Here is a 23,423-nt window from a genome sequence, read left to right on the forward strand (position 1 = left end):
TTTTCACTTAGCTATTCTAGCATTTAAATAGTTACTGCTTTCAGTCAAACTGCATATTTACAGGTAAAACCTCTCCAACATTTCCTTTCAAGTGAGATGTTTCTTAGTTCTCTGGTCAGTCTAACTGCCACACTTTCCCGTTCTTGCGTGCACGTGTATTTGCTCTTGTCTGTTTATTCAGCAAGAGTAAACTTTTGTGTATTATTTCTTCCACAGGAAGCAATGGGCACGAGTTTGTGTTCCTTCTGAAAGGTCATGAAGACCTTCGCCAAGATGAGAGAGTGATGCAGCTTTTTGGGTTGGTCAACACTCTGCTAGCAAATGACCCAACTTCTCTTCGTAAAAACCTCAGGTACGTGCTGTGGGGATGTGCTTATGCTCAAGTGACACTCGGCATAGGTGCAGTTTCCAAGTAATCCTTGGAACAATCAGCTGTTTTTTGAGGAAATGACAAATCTTGGAACCGAGTTAATTTAAAAAAAAAGAGAGAAAAAACATTCACTGAATTCAAACTTGGAGGAAATGCATCCTGAGGGACTGGGTTTTTTATTTAATTGAAGTCTCATCTCATAAATAGTTATGGTCTTTGAGGTAACCCTTATTTTGATAGCTTGAGTGCTGCCTTAGGAACCTGAGAACAGGGATCTTTATCAAGGATTCTTTATTATAGTCACTAAATAGCTTGTTGAATAGTTGCTGACTGCAGTTCTGTGCAATGTCTTTCAAGGATGAATATATCAAATGTGATGTGCAAATCATAGATCACGATGAGTGAGATAACGTGTACCTTCTGAAAGCAGTCTTTCAGTGAAAACCACGTAAGCTTTGAGAATGTCTGTAGATTATCTGGCAGCAGTCTATCCAAATGGATGTTTCATGTCTGTTTGAAAAGAAGAAAAGCAGAGCAACTACTGAAGAGACAACCTGGACGAGAACCAGATTTAGTAGCAGTTGTTTTAAGTGTCTTGAAATGTCATAATTCACAACATAAACCATTTTGAGCTATGATTCTCATTTTGATTTTTTCCTGTAGCATCCAGAGATACGCTGTTATTCCGCTGTCTACAAATTCCGGCTTGATTGGCTGGGTCCCCCACTGTGACACGCTGCACGCGCTCATCCGAGACTACCGAGAGAAGAAGAAGATCCTGCTGAACATAGAACATCGCATCATGCTGAGGGTAAAGGGCAAAGCTGACAGAGTTTTTGGTACATCCTTTTAGGACTCCAGTGTGTTAATGAAGAAAAATGCTGTGCAGCTTGTTCTTCTGTTTTCTGATTGTTATTGGTACCAGTAATAAGTGCAAAAATATCAGATAAGAGTTATAAAATGCTATTGAGAGGTAAAATTGGCTATGCGTGTATTTGTTTCTCCTTTCCTGTTTTAGCAGTGACCACAAGTTGTCACCATCTGGTGACTAAAATGTGTTTGGAATTTTGCGTCACTGTGATGTGGCTTGTACAAGGTCCCGTGCTGCTGGCACTTCCAAATATTGTGTCTAAGCAACGAGGCCAAAATTAGACAGACTGGAGAAACTGAACATTGCTAGAAAAGCTGGAATTGCCTGCCAAAAAGGAAAGCGTGTGCCAATCCAGAAGACTTATTTGGATAATGGTTTTTGAAACATATTTATTTTGTGGTATTTTAATTAAATATGGCTATGAACTCCTTTGTGGATGCTAAATCATTTGCTATCACGTTTTAAATGAAGTCTTCACTGTTGGGTGGTCATCTCACTGTGTTTGGGAATGGAGTGGTCGGTCTACAAATAATTTCAATGTAAACCTGATAGGAAATTATTTGTCTTTACTGTGTTTCTCATAGTATAACTAGGATTACTGGAGGTGGTTTGGGGTTTTTTATTGTCTTCATTTTTGAGTTGCTGAATGTCACTTCTCAATTATAGATGGCTCCAGATTATGACCACCTGACTCTGATGCAGAAAGTAGAAGTATTTGAACACGCTGTCAATAACACAGCTGGTGATGACCTCGCCAAACTGCTGTGGCTGAAGAGTCCAAGCTCCGAGGTGAGTTCAGCACAAATAATGGCTTGTGTTTGGCAATCAGCATAACGTGGATTTACCTTCTCTGCAGAATGAGTGAGAAGATGGTGTTTATTCTTCCTAAACTCCAGATGAATTGCTGCAGAATGTGTATCCACACATGTATGCAAGTTGTTAACGTACACATTAAAATATAAGCTCAAACATGCAATGTGCCTGCCTGACTTTCTCTATTTTTGTCTCCACGTGTAGGTGTGGTTTGACAGAAGAACAAACTACACTCGTTCTCTGGCTGTGATGTCAATGGTTGGGTACATTTTGGGCCTTGGGGACAGGTAAGTGAAATTTTAAAGGTTTCTTTAAATAAAAGCACAGAATGTGTAGGCCTATCTATTCATTCCTTGGGTCTGTTCATCTTTCATTGTGGTTATTGCTGAGTTGGAACGATACCGTCTTTCGGGACCTAATTGTGCTCTGTTATTTTCAACCCTGGTGGGCATTTATTCTGTGAAGCAGGAACTTGCTGATAGTCACTCTATTCCCTCATCCAAATCATTGATGAATATATTGAATAATACAGGCCCCGGTACTGACCCCTGAGGCACTGCACTAGATCCAGGCCTCCAACTGGACTCCACCCCATTGACCACGAATTTTCTTCTCTTCTGGTGGGAATCTAATTTGCATTACATCACCTGTACCATAATTCATTACATTTTTCTATACTGAAAAAATGAAAAACCGTGAAACAAGTAGAAAAATGTATCCAAACTGGAAAATAAATGTTCATATCCAAGAAAATGTACTGATGGTTCTGGTCCAATAGGTTGTTTATCTTCCAAGGTGAGAAGATTTCTAACTCCTGAGAGGTAATTACAGAAATAATGTGATAGATGCACTGTCAGGAAGCAATTCTGTTCATCCTGAGATTGAAGATCTCGGACAAGCGAGCTGTCACTGGCTGTTCTTGTTCACGAAGATAAATGTCATTTCAGACTGGAACTGCTGTGATTTACTTTGGGTTTTTTATAATGGTCTGTCACCCTGTTTTTTCTCCTACTCCTTCATCAAAGACACCCCTCCAATCTGATGTTAGACAGACTGAGCGGAAAGATCCTGCATATCGACTTTGGGGACTGTTTCGAGGTAAATCTTTGTATTTGGACATTAAATTTTTCATAATATTTCACATTTTCTGATGGCACAAAAATTAATCTATAAGCCAGGACAAACTGACCTTGGAATGTGAGCCCTTTGGCTCTCTTTTGGGCTTCACTTTATCAGCAGGCAAGATGAAAATAATAGATGCTTTATTTCAGAGGCTTGGTTTGGGGATTAACTGACCTCTGCGACGAGCAAACAAGTGCTAACATCACTTTTCCATACAATTTCTTGGAGTAATTCAAGCTGCTGATAGGCAGTCTGTGTTACCTGATGCTAGCAGCTGGGCACATGCTTTTGAGTTTTCCCTCTGTTATCAAGTTAATTATCTAGCTTAGCCCAAGAATTTGTGGAAACTGAGGAACGTAGAGCTGTGACTTTATTTCCTACTTGAAATGCGACCTTCAAGATTACAGCAGAAAAACACCCAAGAGTTCTTAAGTCTTAAATAAAATGTGAGCTATTAATTTACTGATTTTCTACCATGTGTGTTTAGGTTGCAATGACAAGAGAAAAGTTCCCTGAGAAGATTCCGTTTAGGTTAACGAGGATGCTGACAAATGCCATGGAGGTAAGCATCCCCTCTTTAATACAAAGGGGATTGTTCCTAAGGAAAATGGCACCGATTCTCAGTTTTTCCTGTATTTTCTGTTGTGGCTCAACCTCTCCACTCCTTAAGAACCTGAGGTGTTAATATTGCAGAGGCATTTTCTGTAAGTTAAAATATCTCCTGTGATCTTTACAATACATTACCCTGGAAAGCAACTTAAAATTGATGAGGAGGAAAAAAAAAGGAGCCTGAAATCCATCCAGTTTCCTGGGCCTTCCTTAGTTTCCTCATTTCAAACAGCTGTTTGCATCAACCAGACACAGCCAATGGCATGGAACTCCCTAATGGTCAACTTAATGGGAGAAGGGTTCTCAGTTTGTAACAAACATCTGTCTTGTTCTCAATGAACAGACACAGAGAATTCCAGTTCAAAGCACAAGCTCACAAGCTACTTCAGCTCCCCGCAGATCAGGGTTGGAGTCACATAGTGAACGAAGCAGCGCGGTTAAGTCACTTCTTTCTCCTCTGAAGGTGACAGGTCTCGATGGCAATTACAGAATCACCTGTCACACGGTGATGGAAGTGCTGCGTGAACACAAGGACAGTGTCATGGCTGTGCTGGAAGCCTTCGTGTACGATCCGTTATTGAATTGGCGGCTGATGGACAGTAAGTGATTCTGATGAAACAGTGACAGCAAGAGAATAATCAGTCTGATTACATACAAGAAATCCAGACACGTGAAATCCAATGTCTCTTTGAAGACAACCTGATTAAACTGTTGGTTTGCAAGTGTTATTTCTGTATGCACATGGTTTTATGGATTGTAAATTACCACAGTGGTTAAAACTCTTTTGCCTTTACACACAAACACCAAACTAAGCTACACCGAAAATGGTTTGGGTTGTTTTTGTATTAGTTGTCATAAGGAAATTGAAAACTATTTCAGGTGGCGTAAAATTTGGAGAAAAGAGACAGGTAGTCAATCTGTATTGTTTGTGGGCGAATTTGCTACGAAACACTGAAATTCCAGTTCATACTTTTCAACTCCTTATTTTCTTGCAGCAAATACAAAGGGCAACAAGCGCTCACGAACAAGAACAGACTCCTACTCAGCCAGTCAGTCAGTAGGTGAGTAGAAAAGATGGATGCCATGAATGTTTGGAATGGTTTGGGTTTTTTTTAGCACTGCACAAGACAGTAAATATTTTCAGTCCTCAAAAGTGGACAGATAATCTTATTTTCATTAGTTTTAGGACTGTGGTGAGTTCAATACTTTGGCTCAAAAAGCAGATGCTTCGTTACAGTTACGTTAACACCGTTCTGGGGCGTCTGATGTAATCCAAGGTCTAGTTGGTGATAGTTAGTTACGTAGCTACCAAATATTAGTGTGCAAAAGCTGGCAAGTAATCATCGGATCTGCTTTTCAGTTTCACATTTACACTTTTATATTTGTGGGTTTTTTCAACAGAAATGCTGGACAGTGTGGAACTGGGTGAGACCGCCCATAAGAAAACTGGGACCACAGTGCCTGAATCCATCCATTCCTTCAGTAAGTTTCCATGTTGTTTCTATACTGATGAAGAAATGGTTCTTAGATCAGAAAATTCCTTCATGATCCAATTACAATTACGTGAGGTGGGGCAGATACAGATCTTGACAGCATAAATGAGGAATATAATTAGCGATGTAATGTGCTGGTGTCTGGGTTTATTTGCTCTCCAAATGGTATTTGTGATGTTTGCGAGGAGCAGATGTAACAGCAGTACGGATATTTTTGTTGTTCAGGTGAAGTCCTAATTTTCTTTCCTCTGTCTTTTAGTAGGAGATGGTCTAGTGAAGCCAGAAGCTCTAAATAAGAAGGCAATTCAAATCATCAACAGGGTTCGAGATAAGCTCACTGGTGAGCATGTTTTCGTGTAAGATAAACATAAAATCTGATGAGATGGATCAGCACCACTTTTGGTGTTTGTATTTTGTGTTAATTTTCTTGTTTCAGTCTAACACCAAAATGTTATGCTCTTAAAGTTTATAAGAAACTACCCCCCACCTGCCAAATAAAGTACTTGAAGGGATTAGGACCAGGATTCCAGCTACTGGAAAGTTATCTATTGTTGGTTTATCTATTATTTGGAGAAAAGGAAGAAACCATAATAATAGGGAGAATGGGGTTCTGGGCTCTGTCTGCCTTTAGAGGTTCTCCATTTTTGGAAAAATTTGCATTTTATGTACCGGAAGGGAAGGGTGGTTAACAGTCCTATCAATCCTCAGCTTGCCACCCAGCAGCAAGTTATGTTGTGATTTGTGATTTCCATTTATGTCGTTTTCCATCCTTTCATTTCAAAGGTCGAGACTTCTCTCACGACGAAACTCTTGATGTACCCACACAAGTAGAACTGCTCATCAAGCAAGCGACTTCTCACGAGAATCTGTGCCAGTGCTACATTGGATGGTGAGTGTGTCATTCAACCAGCCTTGCAAAATTCATCTCTGAATAATCCACGCAGAAAACAGCTCAGGAAAATGTCACTACTGTAGTTAGTTTTATGTAGGAGCCTTTGCACATGTTGCGGTGGTAAATTTTGCAGAGCTGTGCCAGGGACTCAGTAAGAAAGTTGTTGTTTCCTGGAATGACAGGGATTTTAGAACATTTAAACCACAATCAGCCTGAACGTTTAAGCATTTGAAATACAGCATGTGGTGGTCACTGATTTTGGTTACAGTGGAGAATCAAATGTTAAGTAAACAAAGATGATTTACTGTCCTTTTGAGTTAGCCAACTTTGGGCTATGCTTAAGGAAATAGATCTTTTTAGCTTTTTTAACCGTTAATTAGCTGGAAAGAAGCACAGAGATCACCTGTCAGCTTTTCCTGTACTAAAACGGTGCTTAGTTACTGTGGAATCTCAGTCCTTCTCAGTGTTGCCTCTGTGAAACTATGCAAGCCAGCACTCCTACAATATCTCTGTTTTCTTCAGGTGTCCTTTCTGGTAACAGAAGATTCCAAAGTATCCACAGCCTTTTATTCCGGAGGCTTTTGCACTCCAAACTTGCTCTTCTACAAATACAAACTGAACGTTGGACTGAAATACAGCCTTTTGTCAAATATTTTGAAATGTAAATGAAAAGAGTTATTGTATATTAAAAGTTGGTTCAAGCCAATGTAAAGCTGCTGTTGGAGAAACACAAGCTGTCTGAAACACAAGGCGTGATTTGGGCGTCCAGGACAGCGAAGACTGATTGTACCACAGATGTCTATGGGGACACTTGGTCTTTGGGGAACTGGTGATCCATTGAAAATAACTATATACGGGTTTTGACTTACTTTGCAATGTAACTAAGTCATTTGCAGATTAATTATTGCCCTGGTCAGTTCTGTTGGTGTGGCTGCAGTGAGCTCGATACACAAGGCTTCGTTGAGGTTTGGGGATGAGCTGGATAACTGGAAGGAAAAAGAAGAGAAGCGGAATTTTACCATTGTTTTATCATGTTACCATGTTTTCAAACTCTATTCTTGCCCCAAAATTGGAAGCTGTCTATCCGCTCATGTGCAGGAGTCGTGTTGTGGACTAGATCAGGATAACAGAGCGGATCCCAGAATGGAAAAGCTCGAGCTGAGCAAAGTCAGGTGCCTCTGTGCAGACCCATCGGTGGCAAATTTGGTGTAGGGTACAAATGAAATATCACTTGGGAGCTTCCTGCAGTGTCTGGATTAAAAAGCAGTATTGGGAAATAACCAGGGACGGTGAGTACTTGGCATAGGAGGCAAATGTTATAACTTGAAACGCAAAATAATGGTGGTTAAACATGAGGGTGAAGATAAAGTTATGATTTATGAATTAAAAATATTAAAAACAATGCACAAAATACAACAGAGTAGCTGTGTTTAGATGCAATGTTGTATTTGAATATTTTTGTGCCAATAAATTACACCAAAATGTATGTATTTTGACGGTGTTCTTGTTTGTTCCTAAGTACTTAGGAAGAGACAGGGAAGCAGGTTAAGAATTGTTTTTTGAAGTTTCCTGTTGCCATGCTTGTATTTGTCTGCATCAGTTCAGGTGCTTGGCTGTAGTTCTGGTAGCAGCTGGAGGCCAAAGTCCCAGGACTGAGTGATGTCACTCATGTCATAGAAACTTGACCATCCAGCCCTTAAATTTTGGTTTCCAGCAGATGCCGTCATCTGTGCAGTAAGAACATCAGCTTTTTTGGTCTCAGAGTCCAAGCCACTGCTCAAAGGACAGCGTGGGTTATGTCACTGTCCTGCCTGGGCTTCCCCTGTGCCAGCACTGCACCCCAAAATAGGGAGGTGGCAGTCAAGGGGCTTGGGGGGCAATGCTGCCCCCTTTCCAGGCTGTGTGGCAGGGGTGAGAACTGCTCTGTGGGCAGCCCTTGGCCCCACGGGTGGGTGTCTGTGGGGCAGAGGCCTGGGGGTTTCGCCCCTTTCCAGAGCCTTGGGCTCCCCCGTCTTCCCGACTAGGGACGGTTCCGCCACGCCGCCTGGGGGCGCTAGAGTGCAGCCCTGGCGCTTTGTCCCGTGCGCACGCGTTTCCGCCCGTTGCTCGCCTCCCCCTGACGCCGCAACGACCGCGTTCTCGCGAGAGTTTCTGAGCGTCGCGTGGCTGCGGCGGCACCATGGCGGCCGCCGCCGGTGGGGGGAGCGGCGGCGCGGCCTTGGGGAGCCCCGCGGGGCAGGGGGGACGCGCCGGGACCCAGGGCCGGCCGGCCGAGACGGAGGGGGGCGGCGCGGCGGCGGCCCTGCCCGGCTTCGACAGCGTGGACGCCTTCGTCAAGGTGCGCAGCGATGGGGCCTGGGGGAGCGGGGGAGGGGGCGCCGTGCACTACCGCTCCCGGCGTGCCGTGCGCCGCGCGGGGCATGCTGGGAGCTGTAGTTTTACCTGAGGGGCTGCTGGGGTCCCCCCGTCGGGCGGTGCCTCCGTGAGGAGCCCCGGGGACCGGAACCGCCCCGGGCTCGGGCCCCTTGTCGAACCGGGGCCCTCGGTGGACGCGTGGCCATGGGCATCGGGCCTGGGATCGCCGGGCTCGGGTCTCACGTGTGCCCGCTGCTGCTGCTTCCGAGGGAGGGGGCGGCTGCCGGTCCGCCAGCACGAGGCGCTGCAGGTTGTTTTGTTAAAATAATAATTGTCTGTGTTCCTGCTGATTTAACAAGCGTTCTTTAAAACTGCAAATACTAGACTGAGTTTTGAGTCTTGTTTGTATTAGGCTGTCATCACTTTAAATAGACAGTGTGAACTAAACTGCTGTAAACTTACTCATGTTAATAAGCACCATAATATATGTTAGAACCACGTAGTTCAAACCATACAAAATGTATTTCTATCCTGGGTAAAGAGATGAACACGATACTGAAGAAAATGCTGATAACGTGGTGTTCTTGCTCAGTATGCTCTTGGCACAGTGGTAGCTGCAACAAAGGCGTCCAGTGGGCTTCCTCAGCCTGGCGACGAGTACGATTTCTACCGAAGCTTCCCTGGCTTCAGGGCGTACTGCGAGACACAGGGTGACCGACTCCTGCACTGGTAAGGATGCGTTTGCGTCTCTGGGACGTTGCTAAGAGCTCCTAATCCGAAACAGAAGGCAGCACCCTTCTTTGAAGCCCCCAGACTTGCTGTATGTTTTATTTCACATATCTAATTTTAGTTACTTTTCTAGCAACTGGTAGTTTAACAAGTTTAAAGAGGGCCTTTTGTAATAATTTGGATAAAGAGCTGTGCAGAGAACAGATGCTGATAAAAAACACATTAGGCTATCTTAAAAGTCACGTGGTTCATAAGAAATTAATTCTAACAATACTGTATAGGTGTTTCTTCTGTTCACTGCTCACACGATGTTGTCTGTAGGTGCTGCGTTTAATTGATTTTCAGTCTTTGAAGATGTAGAAAGTTGAAGAGAATGGGAAGGTTTAGTGTTGAACGTGCCTGTTTTCACGTTGCTAATCACTGTGCTGTTCTTCTGCAAGCATGAGCAAGGTGATGCAATACCACGGCTGCCGCAGCCGCATGAAAGATCACAGCAAAGTCACGGAGCTGGAAGATAAATTCGATATGCTGGTTGACTCCAATGACGTCATTCTTGAAAGAGTGGTAAGCTAATTATTTCTGGATACTGTTCTTGTAAACTACCGAGTTGCCTAGTTCTTTTTTCATTATGAGAATTTCAGTGAAAGTGCTTTAGTGTTTCCTCAGTCTGGTGGTTTTCCTTGTTATTTTAAACCCCATCTTTTCTGGAATTTAGGGTATTTTATTGGATGAAGCAGCAGGAGTGAACAAAAACCAGCAACCAGTCCTCCCTGCTGGGTTACAGCCCCCACAGACGATCATTTCCAGCTGGAATCGCAAGGTGAGGCCTCTGCTTGCAGTTTGCTGGGCTATTTTAGCTTTTTTCCCCAGCACTGGTACTTCCAGTGGAGTTGAGTAGTTAAATGTTCTGCCACATTTTTTCCCTCCCTCTTTTTTGCTTTTTGTATTTATTCAAACCTGATTCCGGATTCTCTGCACTTTTGATTGCCATTTCAGTTTCATGTACACAACAGCCTTTCCGTTATTTATTCATCTGAATTCAGGATCCTGATTCAGAGAACTTTCATTCTTAGTTGCTGGACTCACTGCAGGAGAGTGACTCACTTTTGAGTCTGGGGTATAGCTTTATTCCTCTGAATATTGGGTCAGGCTGAGTAAAAGAAACTCTGAATATCTGACTCCAAATATCTGTTAAGTCAGGTGAGTTTTACCTGTGGTTTACCTTTTTTTTTAAATAGGCAGGAGAAGCACACAAGAGAACTCAATCTGAAACCTTCCGACTGCTTCACGCCAAGAATATCTCTCGACCACAGCTTAAGTTTCGGGAAAAAATTGACAATTCCAATACTCCCTTTGTATCTAAACTTTTTATTAAGCCAAATGCTTTGAAACCTTTGCCTGAAGGTAAGGGGTTTATTTTTTGTTGGGTAGTGTATTGAGAGTATTTGACACAAATCTGTCCTCACAGTCTAGAGGAGAAATCAATGACTGTGAAAACAGGTAACAGCAGGAGGTGTTGACCATTTTGGTGCAGTAAGTTCTGTGACTCTCTTGTTTACGTATATGTGATGTAAGGGTAGGTCAGCATACTGCATCTTCTTGGTAGCGTACAGCAAATAATCTGTTTCAAACAGATGTTCTGCTGCTTCTCTTTACCACCATTGAATGTGCGTGATGAGAGTCACTCTGGCACCAGAAGTGGTCTTGATTAGTCTAGTTGCCTTTACAGATAATTTTTTCCAATCAGTTAGGAACACCAGGTGTATGGTTAGACCTGCCTTTGCTTTGGGTGCTTTGTCAAAGTCACCAGCATAAGATCCTGTCTCAGCAACGTGTCATTCTGCTGCTGGTGATTCATCCACAGTCTGCACTAATACCATTGTCCTTTTAGTAGCTGGGAATGATTGAAAGATTTTTCTGAAGATTTTTCAATCTCCTTCCAAGCTCTGGAGCAGAACCACCTTGCATCTTGCTTAACAACAGCCTGTTAGAACCTAGTAACGGACTTGTTATTAGAGGGGTAGGCAGAAATCCTGCTGACACAGCAAAAGCTGCAGATCCAAATTGTTAAGATTTTTGATGCTTTGTGATTTTAATAAGGTCTTGTGGTGGGTGGAGGGGAGAGAGTAGTAGGCTGAGAACATGTTATGTATGGGACCCAGTCCAGTTGTTCCATATTGGTTGTTCAGCCCTCACAAAAAATGGACGGGAACGAAAGGAGCGCCCTGAAGACTTGGATGTGCCAGCTGCTTTGGCAGACTTCATACACCAGCAGAGGACGCAGCAAATTGAGCAAGACATGTAAGAAATTGAACTGAGAGCAAGGTGCTTGGAGTACCATTGGTGAACGTGCACTTGATGGTCCCATTGTGCTGATGCTATTCATGTGTGACAGCTCTGCATGTGTTTGTGTCCGCACACTACGTTGCGTGTGATTTGTTTTAGACATCTGCAGTTATTTTAAACCTGTGCTTAATAAGAGACAAAACTTCTACTCAGTAGGGAAACTGCCATAGCTCTCAAAGTCTCTGTGCTCTGGCTTCATGAAGGTGACTGAAATTTAGTCTGTGCCTGTCTTCCTAATTTCCACAGGTTTGCTCACCCTTACCAGTATGAACTGGAGCATTTTTCTCCACCAGATGGAGTTCTAAAGAAACCAGAACCCCAGGTTGGTGCCCACATTAATGTAAACTTATTGCAGATGCAGTAAGTTTACAGCTGGCCATACTTGATGAGTTTCAGAGTTGAGAGTGGAGGTCAGGGGTGGGCATTGCCATAGAACATACCATGCCTAATGATTTGCTTTGCCAGATGTACAGGCCCATCAAGGAAACACCCTGTCATTTTGTCACCACGCTGGATGAGCTGGTAGAACTAAATGAAAAGCTCATGAACTGTAAAGAATTTGCCCTGGACTTAGAGGTAATCACATTGCCTTTTCTGTTGAAAAGTTACATGTGTGCTGTTAGTACCTAGGGGACCATTATATTCTCATCTGTTCTGTAGTCTTCTCTTTCTGCTTTTTATCCTCTCTGACATGAAAAGACAGTTCATGACCCTGACCTGTCAGATATTATCTAGAAGGTTGAATTAAACTGTCAATATTATAAATTTTCCAGTGGTAGTACTGGCTGCACACTTCCTGCTGAATTTTATCTTCTTTCAATTTGTCCCATGTTTTTTTATGTCATATTTGTGACTGCAGAGAGAAAGCTTGCTCATCCAATTGTCATTTTCTTTAGGAAGTCCTCTGTTACTTTTTCTTCCTTCATTTGGTGTGCTGTTTGTATTAGAGTGTTATTTTGTAGTGAGTCCTAGCTTACATCTCTCCCCCATGTTTTTCAGCACCATTCATACAGGAGCTTCCTGGGCTTGACGTGCCTGATGCAGATTTCCACCCGAACAGAAGACTTCATTATTGATACACTGGAATTGCGCAGCGACATGAACATTCTCAACGAGACCTTCACAGACCCCGCAATTGTGAAGGTCAGCTGCCAAATACATAAGCCCACCATCAGAATTCCTGTGCAGCCTGGAGTGGAAACGCTCTTCATATCATTCTCGATTTGTTTTGCATTTCAAGGTTCTTCATGGTGCCGATTCAGATGTGGAATGGCTGCAAAAAGACTTTGGCCTGTACTTGGTGAACATGTTCGATACCCATCAAGCTGCTCGTCTCCTCAACCTCGGCAGGCATTCTTTGGACCACTTGCTAAAGCTGTATTGCAATATAGATGCTGACAAGCAGTACCAGCTGGCTGACTGGAGGATACGGTAAAAACTGACTCCTTGAATGGGCTGGAGCTGCAGGGTAGCACTCATCTGTCTTTGTATTATCGTTGCAAGCCCCGTAGTAGTAGCTAAGTCTGAAAGTGAACCTGGCTGTGCTTTTAAGTTCTTTCATGAATGTTAATTTTCCTGTATTTCGTTGGAAACTGGGTTCTTTTGGGAAAATTAAGAAAGATTAAGTAATGAAAAGCTCCTGGAAGCTCACTTCTTAGGAATAGCACTTAACCACTGCAGTATTGATGAACCCTGCACACCACAGAGATCCAGGTCTTCTTTTTATAGGCTCTGCAAAGAGAAGAGAGTTATAACAAATACTGTAACTGGCAACTCTGCCATCTGACTTAGCTGCGCAGCAATCCTGCTCTCCGGCACGTGAACAAGATGCCGTCTGAATGAGAGAGTGCACAGCACGTTGCTGCTATTGCCCGACAAATCTTTCAGTAAAGAAAAAGAATTTCTATATCAGTTCTTGGCATGTTTTACATGCAGTTTGCCCTGTTATGCCTTGCAAGAGAAAAGTGACAGTTTGGTGGGGCAACTGGAATGGATTAGTGTAATTTTGACTCTCTTTTTCTAGCCCTTTGCCGGAAGAAATGATTCAGTATGCCCGTGATGACACTCACTACTTGCTCTACATCTATGACAAAGTGAGGGAGGCGCTGTGGGAGAGAGGGAACGAGCAGCCCACTCAGCTGCAGGTCGTGTGGCAGCGCAGCAGGGACATCTGCCTGAAGGTAAAGCCTCAGCTGGTTGGATCACCTGCATTCAGAGTATGGCCTTAGTAGGACAGAAAGTCCTTTGCCTGTTCTACATTTGTAGATGCACACAACTTTCCTCTTTGTGTATCTGAAAACAGCTTTATAAACTCTGACTCATTTGTATGCGGTCATTTGTTTCACTAGCGAAAATCCTTGGATTCAGGTGCCCCCTTGCTGTTTTTTGGAATGCTGGTGTTCCTTGGCCTCCCGATGCTTTCAGGTGTGTCTTTCCCAAGAGAGATGTTACATTTCCAGTTCTACTGGACATTCATAGGAGTTCAAAGCCTGGCTGGAGTTGCGTTATGAGATAATTATATTGTGCCTGTGGAAAATACTGTCTATGAAAGCAGGTCTTGCCTGATATAGTAAAGCCTGAATATTTTCTATGAATATTTCTATGAAGCTGCTCCTGGAGTTTGTGAGGGTGGTTTTCCCCTAAATATGGATGAGATGTATGTTTTTCATGGATAGGGTGAAAGCTCCAAGACACACTGTACCTGAGTTTATTCAGTCCCCTTATGTCTTTGTGAGATTCTGTCTCGGTGAAGCAAGGCAAAGTAGAAAGCACAAACCTGATACTGATCAGAAGTGTGTCTTTTTTTCCTGTCCAGAAATACATCAAGCCCCTCTTTTCAGATGAATCCTACCTTGAGCTCTACAGGAGGCAGAAAAAACATCTGAACACGCAGCAGCTGGCAGCGTTTAGGTTGCTGTTTGCATGGAGAGACAAGATGGCCCGTCAGGAGGATGAGAGTACGGGGTAGGAAGGCTTTTGTTACTGACACTGGCTTAATACTTCAAGGAGTTTCTTGGACTGGGTGGAAACACTTTGTTACCCGTAGCAATTACTGTGCTACCTCAGCCTGTTTTTTACACAGTAGTCATATTAGCGGTAAATTCTCCCAGACATCTAGATCAGCCTTACTTTATTTCTTTTTCACTGGTTTCGCGTTTTCAGACCTTGTAATTGGGGCAGACTTGTGCATTTTGAAGTCATTTGTAAGAGTTTCTAATGTTCTGCTACATTCACACCGCCTCTTTGTGTTGTAGATATGTGCTACCAAATCATATGCTGTTGAAGATAGCAGAGGAGCTGCCCAAGTAAGTTTTGTTCACCCTTGAGGAGTCTCATTTGATTTTAATATCCAGCGAGTAATTTCGTAGTGTGCAATTACTTCTGCAATTGGTCCCTTCCAGCTGTCAGTAATGCTTCTCTCAATAGTTCTTCTATATGGAAGAGAAGTAAATAGCAGTAATACTTCAGAAGCCTCCAAACTTCTTCTGGGATACATCTCTCTGATTTTATTCCACTAATAAAACACATTCCTTTCCATTAGTGTATGTCACACATTCCCCCTTGTGATTCCTCCAGTATTACAGAGCAAGAGGGGGATGAGTTCTCCCATAACATTTATTTGGTTTGGGTTTTTTTTCAGTTCCTAAAGGGATTGGGTGGGGGGCAAGGGGCAGATCCCTTAAAACTCTCAATTTATACAACATTTTCCTCAAATGTTTTGCTCTCATAATTTAATATCCATACTTGAGAATAATAAAAATGCATCTTTAAATGCAAGCCTACTGCTTGGCTCGAGTTCCATAGTTGAATACTTAACAAGGAATGAAATGAAGGTGTGGACAGACAGACCACAAAAAAGATAAATGAGAGGAGAGCTGAATTAATGTTTTTTCCTTATCTGCACAAACCTGGTACAGAAGAATTTTTCATCACAGAGAATAAACTCTGGCAGATTAATCTGACCTGTCTTATTCTGTCACAGTCAGGACCGGGGTAATATCTGGTTGCGCGTCTTTTGAATGTGAGTGCCTGACACAGCGGCCGTAAATACAACACATTGAATTTTTCTCTTCTCTCTTTAGAGAACCCCAGGGCATCATTGCTTGCTGTAATCCAGTCCCACCACTAGTTCGCCAGCAGATTAATGAATTGCATCTCCTCATTCAGCAGGCCCGGGAGATGCCTCTTCTCAAGGTAGGAGTAGCTCGTACCACACAAGAGACTCATCACTGGCTTTCCGTAAGCCAGGAACTGGAGCTAAATGGTGACCTATGGTGATGTGTGTGCTGGAGTTTGCTTTTTGAGCACAGCAAATATAGTGTTCAGAGCAGAAAGAGACACTGCAACTTCTTGCCTATTATCTGCTGCATACTGGCTTACACACAGTGTAGTTTTCTGGAGAACTAAAGCAGTAAAAGATCAGACGCTACTCAAACAAGGTGCAGTTGTCTGTTATTGCACATCTTGTTTGCCTGTGTGGGGAAGAACTGGACCTTGTGGAATTTGTTGGCCACGTAAATAGATTCATAAAGCTTTTACAGCCATGATGAAGCAAAAAACCACCCCGGGTGTAAGAAGTTTATTAGTTAAAATATATCATCAACATGTTGATAATAATACAGTCTTCTTCTAGTGAAACAAAACCATTTGTGAGGTGTTTAAATGTATCCATATGTAAACACTGCAGGAGAAGAAGAAAGAATATAATTTTAACAACCTGCTAGCTGGTAATAAATGTCTTTAAAACATTGATAAGGGGGCCAACATAGAAGAAATATGGCAGGTGCATTTAAGTGACTTCTCTTTCTCTCCCATTCTAGTCAGAAATCACTTTGGCAGTCAAGAAGAGAACACCTCTATCCAACCCTGAGGTACTGTCGACAGAATGTGTGTTACCTAATGTCTTCAGCCTTAAATTCAGAAACAAATGTAGCAAAATTCTGGCTTCTAGTGAATTGTTTACTCTCATCCGTTTTACAAGTCTCTCTTCTTAAGTTTAATGTTCCTTTTCTGTGCTGGGCTCATAACATTCCCAGCTGTAAATCTGTGTTTTACAAACCATGATAATAGCAGCATTTAAGGTTTCGTCAGCAAACACTGGAGCTGCTGGACAGTTTAGCGTGAGTTAGTCTGTATTGACTGATTGTAAGAAGAGAAGTTTCAGATGAGTTTTTAAGGCCAACTCGTTTACTCTCCTCATCGTATGAAGTAAATAAAGCATCTGCATTAGCCCCTGGGTGTTTGCACAGAGACCCTTTTGCTGTCAGGTGCAATGCACTCTAGCAAGTGAGCGATAGTAAGAATATTCAGTCTCTGAGTTTCACCCCTTTATTTGAATTTTCCGTAATGTGTCTCTGCAATATGTGAAAACATATTCATAGAGTTAGTGTATTAATGGTGTTTGTAATTCGAATCTCCCTGCAGAAGCTGGAGAATACCTTATTTGGACCGCATGACAGTTCCCGGATTCCTACGGATGATTTTCAGAACAACTCTGCCTTGGGTAATTTGGACTTAACCTAAAAACTGTGCTGATAATAACATGATGTGGCTTTGATATGGGGAAATAAGCATCCCTGAAGTAACTTTTCAGTGAAAGGTCATTAGATAAAAGACCAGTAAAATATGCAAGTATCTAATAAAAGCTTTGTCTCCTTTTCATGTAGAGCCTGCACCAGTTTTGGAACATGGTTGTCTCTTTTCAGACAGTGGGAGTACAATGGATATTCAGGGTTTACAGCCAGAAACAACATGTCTTGTTGGTACCGCCACTGTCAGCATATTCAGTGTAAGCAACATGTTTGTGATCGTGTCAGTATTTAAGTATTAGAAAACATACTTAATAATCTGATAAAACTGTGTGAAAGTGTTGTAAGAAGTAGTAAGGAGGGTTACTGCCATCAGTGGAGTTTCAGATAGAGTGAGAAATAACGTGTGAAACAGCAGTAGCCAAAACCAAAAATTATTACTGTTAATATTTTTTCCCTTTTATTTTTTTTTAAGGAATGTGATGAAGAAAATGAGAAAGCTTTGACCAGTGCACAGCAGAAAGCTCAGCGTATAATGGAATCTTTCGAAAATCCATTTAGAATGGTAAAAGCTCTCAATACATGTTTATAGTGGGACAGGTGGACTACCAGAGCAGTGCTGCTCTGAGCTGATAGAGCATCAGCTGCTGCTCCCTTAGTGGAATCAAGAGGTTGTCCTTCCTGCAGAGCACACACGTGTGGACTTGTTTTCAAAACACACTGAAATGCCTCTTAGATAAATGTCTTTCTACATAATAAACAGACCTCTCACTGTTGTTTTTTTTTAATCAAGTTTGAGGTTTTTTGAATTTGCATCACATTTTCCTCTCTATGGCTAGAGTTAGTGAGCTGATTTTACTCTTCACATGAATCAGAACAATAGAATACTTTGTTATAGATTTAGAATGGCAAATTACTAGGAAATAATATCAAACCAGCTTTTTCTGGTGTGTGTTTGGGAGTTGGGTTTTGGGGTTTGTTTTGTTTGTGTTTTCTTTAATGTTTCTCTTGGCCATAGCTGTGGTAACTTGTCTTTTTCCAAAATGTGAGCTATCTGCGGAATGTTTCTTAAATATGAATTTATTTGGAACATTTTAAATAGCATTTTAGCAATGAGCTAAATGTCATGTGTTGTGTTTAAAGCTAAATGTTTTTCCTCTCCACAGTACCTGCCTTCAGAACAGAATCCTGCCTATGTCTCACAGTCTGCAAAGTTTGACCCATCGTCAAAAATTTATGAAGTAAGTTTTGAAAGTTTTGAGCTACAATTTCCTGACAAGTAGTACAAAATAAACAAATAAGTAGATTTTGATTTGGGAACCTTAGCAATATAGGATTTTTTTTCTCCTTGGTTTATTCTTAGAAAAAGAAGTTTTGAGAAACTTGAAATGTTTCTGAATGTGTAGTTCGTTGTTTCCATAGCATTCATATCCTTCGAAGAACCAGGGATTGGAGCCATTCCACTATATTCCCTGTCCATCAAAGCTACAAACTACTACTGAAGTCTGTACCTGCCTTTGTTCCGATGGCTCGTTTGTAGCTCAGAACTTGTAAAGCACGTGGTTTTACTTTACCTGCTGCAGCAGATCTTAATCTCTTTTACAATCCAATTTGATCTTTTGTACTCTTAATGAAGACCAGCATGTGGTAGCAAGTTTATAAACTCCCTTTTGCCATAAAACTTCAAAGACAGTGATCCCAGGTAATTTTTTCTTGTTGTAGATCAGCAATCGATGGAAGTTGATGAGTCACACACAAGCACAGAAGGAGTCCAAGGATGAAACCAAAAAGAAAGCAGCCCAGCAGTCAGGTACAGCCATTCTTCCTTCCTCAGTGCATTGGCTCTCGTGCTTTTCCCAATGCACACAGGTTGTTTCCCAGTTACAAGAAAACCTTAGGTAATGGATTTTCTGATGGATGAGATTGTTTGACAAAGATTGTACTCTGTTTAGTTTGAGACTCGCTACAAGCTGCTTTGCTTGCTTTTTCTAAGCTCCAGGGTAACTTAATCCTGCTTTTTACAGTAAAGCTTGTTTCGTTTCCACAGCTGCTCGTGACCAGGCACAGAAGGCGTATAAAGAGGCAACAGAAAATATTATATCTGTTCGTCAGCAGGCGATGGTATGTCATCAAGTTCCCTGCTTCCAGCCTTTACCCCTTTTAACCTTATCACATAGTTCAGAATGAAACCCTGAGCCCCATAATTCTGAAATACCTGAATACCAGTCCTTTGATCGCAGTCTTTCGGGGTTCTGCCCTGTGGAGCAGCAGGGCCCTAGCTACTGTGCTGTGCAAATCCTCGCAGCCCTCTCTGTCTTTGGTATGGAACGCTTTGCACTGCTGCACCTCACTTGCCTGAAATCTGCCTGTGGGGCCACAGCAGATCACAAATCTCAGCCTCTGGTATCCTGTGAAATGGCAGCTTTTCATCTGAACAGTGCCTGCTGTGAGAGGAGAAAAAATAATTGAAAAAAGGCAGTTTAGGCCCAAAGAAGAACACAGCGCTCTCTCCCGCGCTATTCTTGCCACAGGCCGTCACTGCGTCCATCGGGCGGTTCATCTGCATGCTGGTGTTCATGCCTACACAGAGATGTTTCATTCTCCTCTCCTCAGCTTGGCCTTGTTTCTGTTCTGTGGGTTGCTTTCACAGCAGGAACAAGCTAATAAGAAAAGGGAGAGAGTTATGAGTGAAACGGGAACAGAGTTGCCAAAACAAGAGAAGAAACGGCCAAAAGCCTCCCAGCAACCAGAGGAGCTGGAGGAACCGAAGCAGTTTACCCCCTTTGATTACAGCAAGTCCAACTTCAAAGTGTTTGCGGGTAAGATCTGTATCTCTTGCTCGAGTGCTGCGGGCTGTGGAAAATGTTGCCAGCCGAGCCCTGAGAAGGCTGCGTGTGAATGCGTAAGAGGTGCCAGGGCTGTACAAACTGTTAGGATGCCCTCACCTTACACTGGGGAAGTACTACAAGAAATTAACTTGGGGAATGCACAGTGTAGCATCCCTTTCTGATTTGGAAAGAAAACCCTGAGACCGTTGGCCAAGGGGACTGTAGATTCTTACTTTGCTTCTTTTCTCTATAGGGAAATAATCTGTTTAATTGGACCTCAGGAACTGGGAGGAAAAGGAGATAAGGAGATTTGACTCCTTTGTAACAAGTATCTATTGAAAAGCATCTCCTGCCCTTAAGAGACCATTCTGGATTTTAGCATGTGGGAGACTGCAGTGAAACCTCCTTATCATCAGAGGAGCACCATGGAATGTACTGTTCTTTCTGGAAAATTTTAGTGACAGCTTCTCTCCTCTCTGCCTTAGGAAGCAGCAAATCGAAGCAGTCGCCGCAGTTTGATCCTGCCAAGCAAGCTTACACAGGCAAGGTAGGGACATGTCATGCGAGAAGGAACAGAAGGGTTGGTGATAGCACATAGCCAGCTGGGGGTGGCAGGTGACTTTTTCTGGCTCTGCAGAATGTTCCCTAACTCAGTACTGAGGTGCCACTTCCAATCACCAGCTCATACTCCATGTGATGGCCTCTTCCCATTCAGGAAGAGCTTTTTTGGGCCCCTCAGACTCTCTTGTTGTCTCCCACCTTTTCATACACACTGTATTCAGCAGGTACTTCACTGTGGTGCTGTTTCATTCTTTCTTTTATTTTCTGTGCAGAAATTTGCTGGATCTAACAAACTTCAGCAATCTGGAAACCGAAGCATGTCCTACCTGGCGGGGAAAGCCGACAGGTGTGTTGTCAGCGGTGGAGTATTTTCACACCTGTGCCCCCGGAGCTATGGGCAAAGCGTAGCTATTGTCCTCTGGTGCTGTGGGAGCTTAAGCACATGGGAAGAGGTTGCGTAACACCTACTCCCCTTCGTTTCACAGCTTGACGTCAGTTTAAAGGAAAAAAAGAAAAGAAAAAAATCTTAGGATTAACGCAATCAAAGATAATTCTGGGTGGAAGGTTTAAAAAGCTGAGGTAAAAGCTTGTGTTAATTGATGTGGGAGTCGCTTTCTTTGGCCACAGAGATAGGTAGAGGTGGGGAGAACATTTGCGTAGCTTGGGAGGAAGATAAATAACAGTACTGCCAAAGACGAACATTCTTGTTCTGAATAGATAATTAACATGTAGTTTACGAGGCGTGATCCTTGTGTATTATTTAGTCAACAAAAGAGCAACTACGTAAGAGCAGGGAGAAAGGTTTTCAGTCTTGAGTGAAATTAGAGCAAGAGTTAAAGTCTGTGTCTCTTGCAGGGGTTCCAGGCACCAGTGGCCAAAGAGATAGTCCTTGTTACAGGACCTGTGGGAGTTGCTGCTGAACCAAACAACAGTCAGAAGCATTGTCACCACAGGAAGGCAAATACTGAGCGCTTTTTGTACAGAAATATTTTTAAACCCATTAAAATCCTTTTTTTGCCAAAAGGAAAAACATCTTCTTTCACTTTTGTTATATTCACATTGGGGTTTTTTCTAATTATCCTCACAATGTTGCTTTGTTTCTAATTTTGTAAGTTACCCTGTGTCTTCAGTTAGACTAAACTTGTCACTTCTTGGAGTTGCTTGAAGTCCAGAACCAGCGTGTCAGTGGAGTGTGAGAGGAACCTCTTGGCATCTCTAAAGCCAGCACAAAAATAACAGATTCAGTAGACGTGACTCAGACCCCAGCCGTCCAGAGGAGGGAACAAGGCCAGACTCTATCTATGTTAGATCTTGCTTGCAAATTGAACTGCACAGCTCATCTCTTATGAGGTAATATGAAAAATAAGTGTGTTTACCTGGGGTTTTTTCAAGCACAGATTTTATTTTAAGGGGAAAAAGAAGAGTTGGGGTACTTCTTGATTCAGAGACCAGTGGTTTCACCATAAAGTTTTTCACCATAAAGTTACAGAGTGAAAGCAATAGCATTAGGGAGAAGGTAAAAAGCCGGAGCGCGGTGTCAGGCTGGGGAAAGCGGGTCAGGTTCTGTGCTGCAACTGAACCTCAGTACAGCTGTACTAACATTTCGTAGTTTTAAATACCCACAGCGAGGTATCCTGAAGTCTTTATAGAAAGAGTATCAGCCCATAATTTGACGGATGGATGGCAGAGCTTATTCTAAATGCTGACAGCTGCCGGAAAGGAGGTAAGAGACGTCAGCTTAACCGTCGGGAGTACCCAAGGGTAGGGCTGACGCAACTTTGCTCGAAGCCACGTTAAATCGGTGGCAGAGCTGCCTCCTGGGTTACAGTTGCTGCGCTGACCGATGGATCTTGTGCTATTTCCCAAAGGCCTTGTCTTTACTCTGTGATTTCCTTTTCTGACTAAGGATTTTCCATTTCATGCTCCATTTTGGCAATGGCAGAATTTACTTCTCTTGGTGCATGGATTGAGGGCGTAGTGGTGAAAACTTCCTTCTCCGTCCCTAACCCAAGGCTTTTACTTTACAGAGGCTGTGAGGAGGTCTGGCATTTTGTTTGTTGGTTTGGTTTCGATCTTTTCCCATACTTCTGGGGAGCAGAAGGAACAGAGGAAGGTTTTCCCTCCTTAGGCATCTTGGCGTGAACAGCATTGTAATGGTAGAACAGAGTCTCTTTCTGCTCACAAAATCTGCTTGCGTGGCTGAATATCAGAGAACGTTTTTGAAAAGAGGCAGTTAGGCAGCAATTGTGTCCAAGTGCATTTGCAGGGGCTGCAGAGTCCCCTTCTTGTCAGCTTTACCATACCCGATATTTCCGTAACTTAAAGAACGAGCAGCTCTTACCAGAAGCCCCATTGACTGTGGAGGTACTATCGTTTCTAAGTCCTTTACTTAAAATTCTATGCAAGGTGACATTTCAAGGATGATCTTGGTCTGGTTTTGTTTTCCCAAGTTACCGCCATCTGTTTTAAAAATGGGTTTAATGGAAATGATGAGCTTTGTTCACCTGGTTCCACCCGGGAATGGGATGGAGCTGTAGCACTAGAACCCTGCAGTCTAAGTCCGTTTTGCTGTCCTGTCCTGTGGCTGGAGCACAACTTTTGGTGTCACCTCGGTGAATTTCTCCCCAAATCTGCCCTCTGGAGCACGTGCCACGCGTGGCGCTGGGCAGGAATGTGGCTTTCGTAAGGTCGAACCGGTAAAACGTCCCGATGAGAGGTTTTTTTCCCCCAAAACTCGTTCTTCCCCGCCGTTTCACAGGCGGCTTCCGCCCGACCGCCGCTTGCGGGGGAACGCGGGGCGGGCGCGGCTCCGCTCCGGGCGCGCCGCCCCACGTGGCCCCGGGGCGCCGGCCGTCCTACCCTGCTGGCGCCGACGTCATCACCGCCTTGGGCCAATGGGGGCGCGG

The 23,423-nt window shown here is 43.1% G+C and overlaps 2 protein-coding genes across 5 annotated transcripts in view; both read left to right on the forward strand.

Moving 5' to 3' along the window:
* The window catches only part of MTOR (mechanistic target of rapamycin kinase), a 54,091-nt gene extending 46,435 nt beyond the window's left edge, over positions 1-7,656 (forward strand). For 2 of the 3 annotated variants that reach the window (XM_082069680.1, XM_082069682.1), the window contains 12 exons: positions 217-352; positions 1,034-1,181; positions 1,908-2,030; positions 2,259-2,341; positions 3,080-3,152; positions 3,664-3,738; positions 4,249-4,384; positions 4,781-4,846; positions 5,187-5,267; positions 5,538-5,618; positions 6,062-6,167; positions 6,693-7,656. In XM_082069680.1, coding sequence (XP_081925806.1) covers positions 217-352; positions 1,034-1,181; positions 1,908-2,030; positions 2,259-2,341; positions 3,080-3,152; positions 3,664-3,738; positions 4,249-4,384; positions 4,781-4,846; positions 5,187-5,267; positions 5,538-5,618; positions 6,062-6,167; positions 6,693-6,708 — 1,124 coding nt within the window. In that variant the 3' untranslated portion in view covers positions 6,709-7,656. The remainder of the gene's footprint in view (positions 1-216; positions 353-1,033; positions 1,182-1,907; positions 2,031-2,258; positions 2,342-3,079; positions 3,153-3,663; positions 3,739-4,248; positions 4,385-4,780; positions 4,847-5,186; positions 5,268-5,537; positions 5,619-6,061; positions 6,168-6,692) is intronic. The other variant, XM_082069681.1, reaches the window with a different exon arrangement.
* Positions 7,657-8,335: 679 nt separating this feature from the next.
* On the forward strand, positions 8,336-21,541 carry EXOSC10 (exosome component 10). Of its 2 annotated transcripts, none has more exons than XM_082069778.1 (25): positions 8,336-8,508; positions 9,118-9,254; positions 9,695-9,818; positions 9,970-10,074; positions 10,493-10,658; positions 11,444-11,555; positions 11,847-11,922; positions 12,066-12,176; positions 12,600-12,743; positions 12,841-13,031; positions 13,624-13,780; positions 14,416-14,564; positions 14,855-14,905; positions 15,683-15,794; positions 16,421-16,471; positions 17,025-17,103; positions 17,267-17,388; positions 17,604-17,693; positions 18,295-18,369; positions 18,851-18,938; positions 19,176-19,249; positions 19,779-19,947; positions 20,442-20,503; positions 20,790-20,863; positions 21,373-21,541. In XM_082069778.1, exons 1-25 carry the CDS (start codon positions 8,350-8,352, stop codon positions 21,401-21,403), a joined length of 2,709 nt encoding a protein of 902 aa, XP_081925904.1. In that variant the 5' UTR covers positions 8,336-8,349; the 3' UTR covers positions 21,404-21,541. The 2 variants fall into 2 exon arrangements, with proteins under 2 accessions (XP_081925904.1, XP_081925905.1); XM_082069779.1 differs by having other exon boundaries at positions 19,782-19,947.
* Positions 21,542-23,423: the final 1,882 nt, after the last annotated feature.

Source organism: Streptopelia decaocto (assembly GCF_964273445.1).
Source record: "Streptopelia decaocto genome assembly, chromosome: 20".
Classification (NCBI taxonomy): Eukaryota; Metazoa; Chordata; class Aves; order Columbiformes; family Columbidae; genus Streptopelia; species Streptopelia decaocto.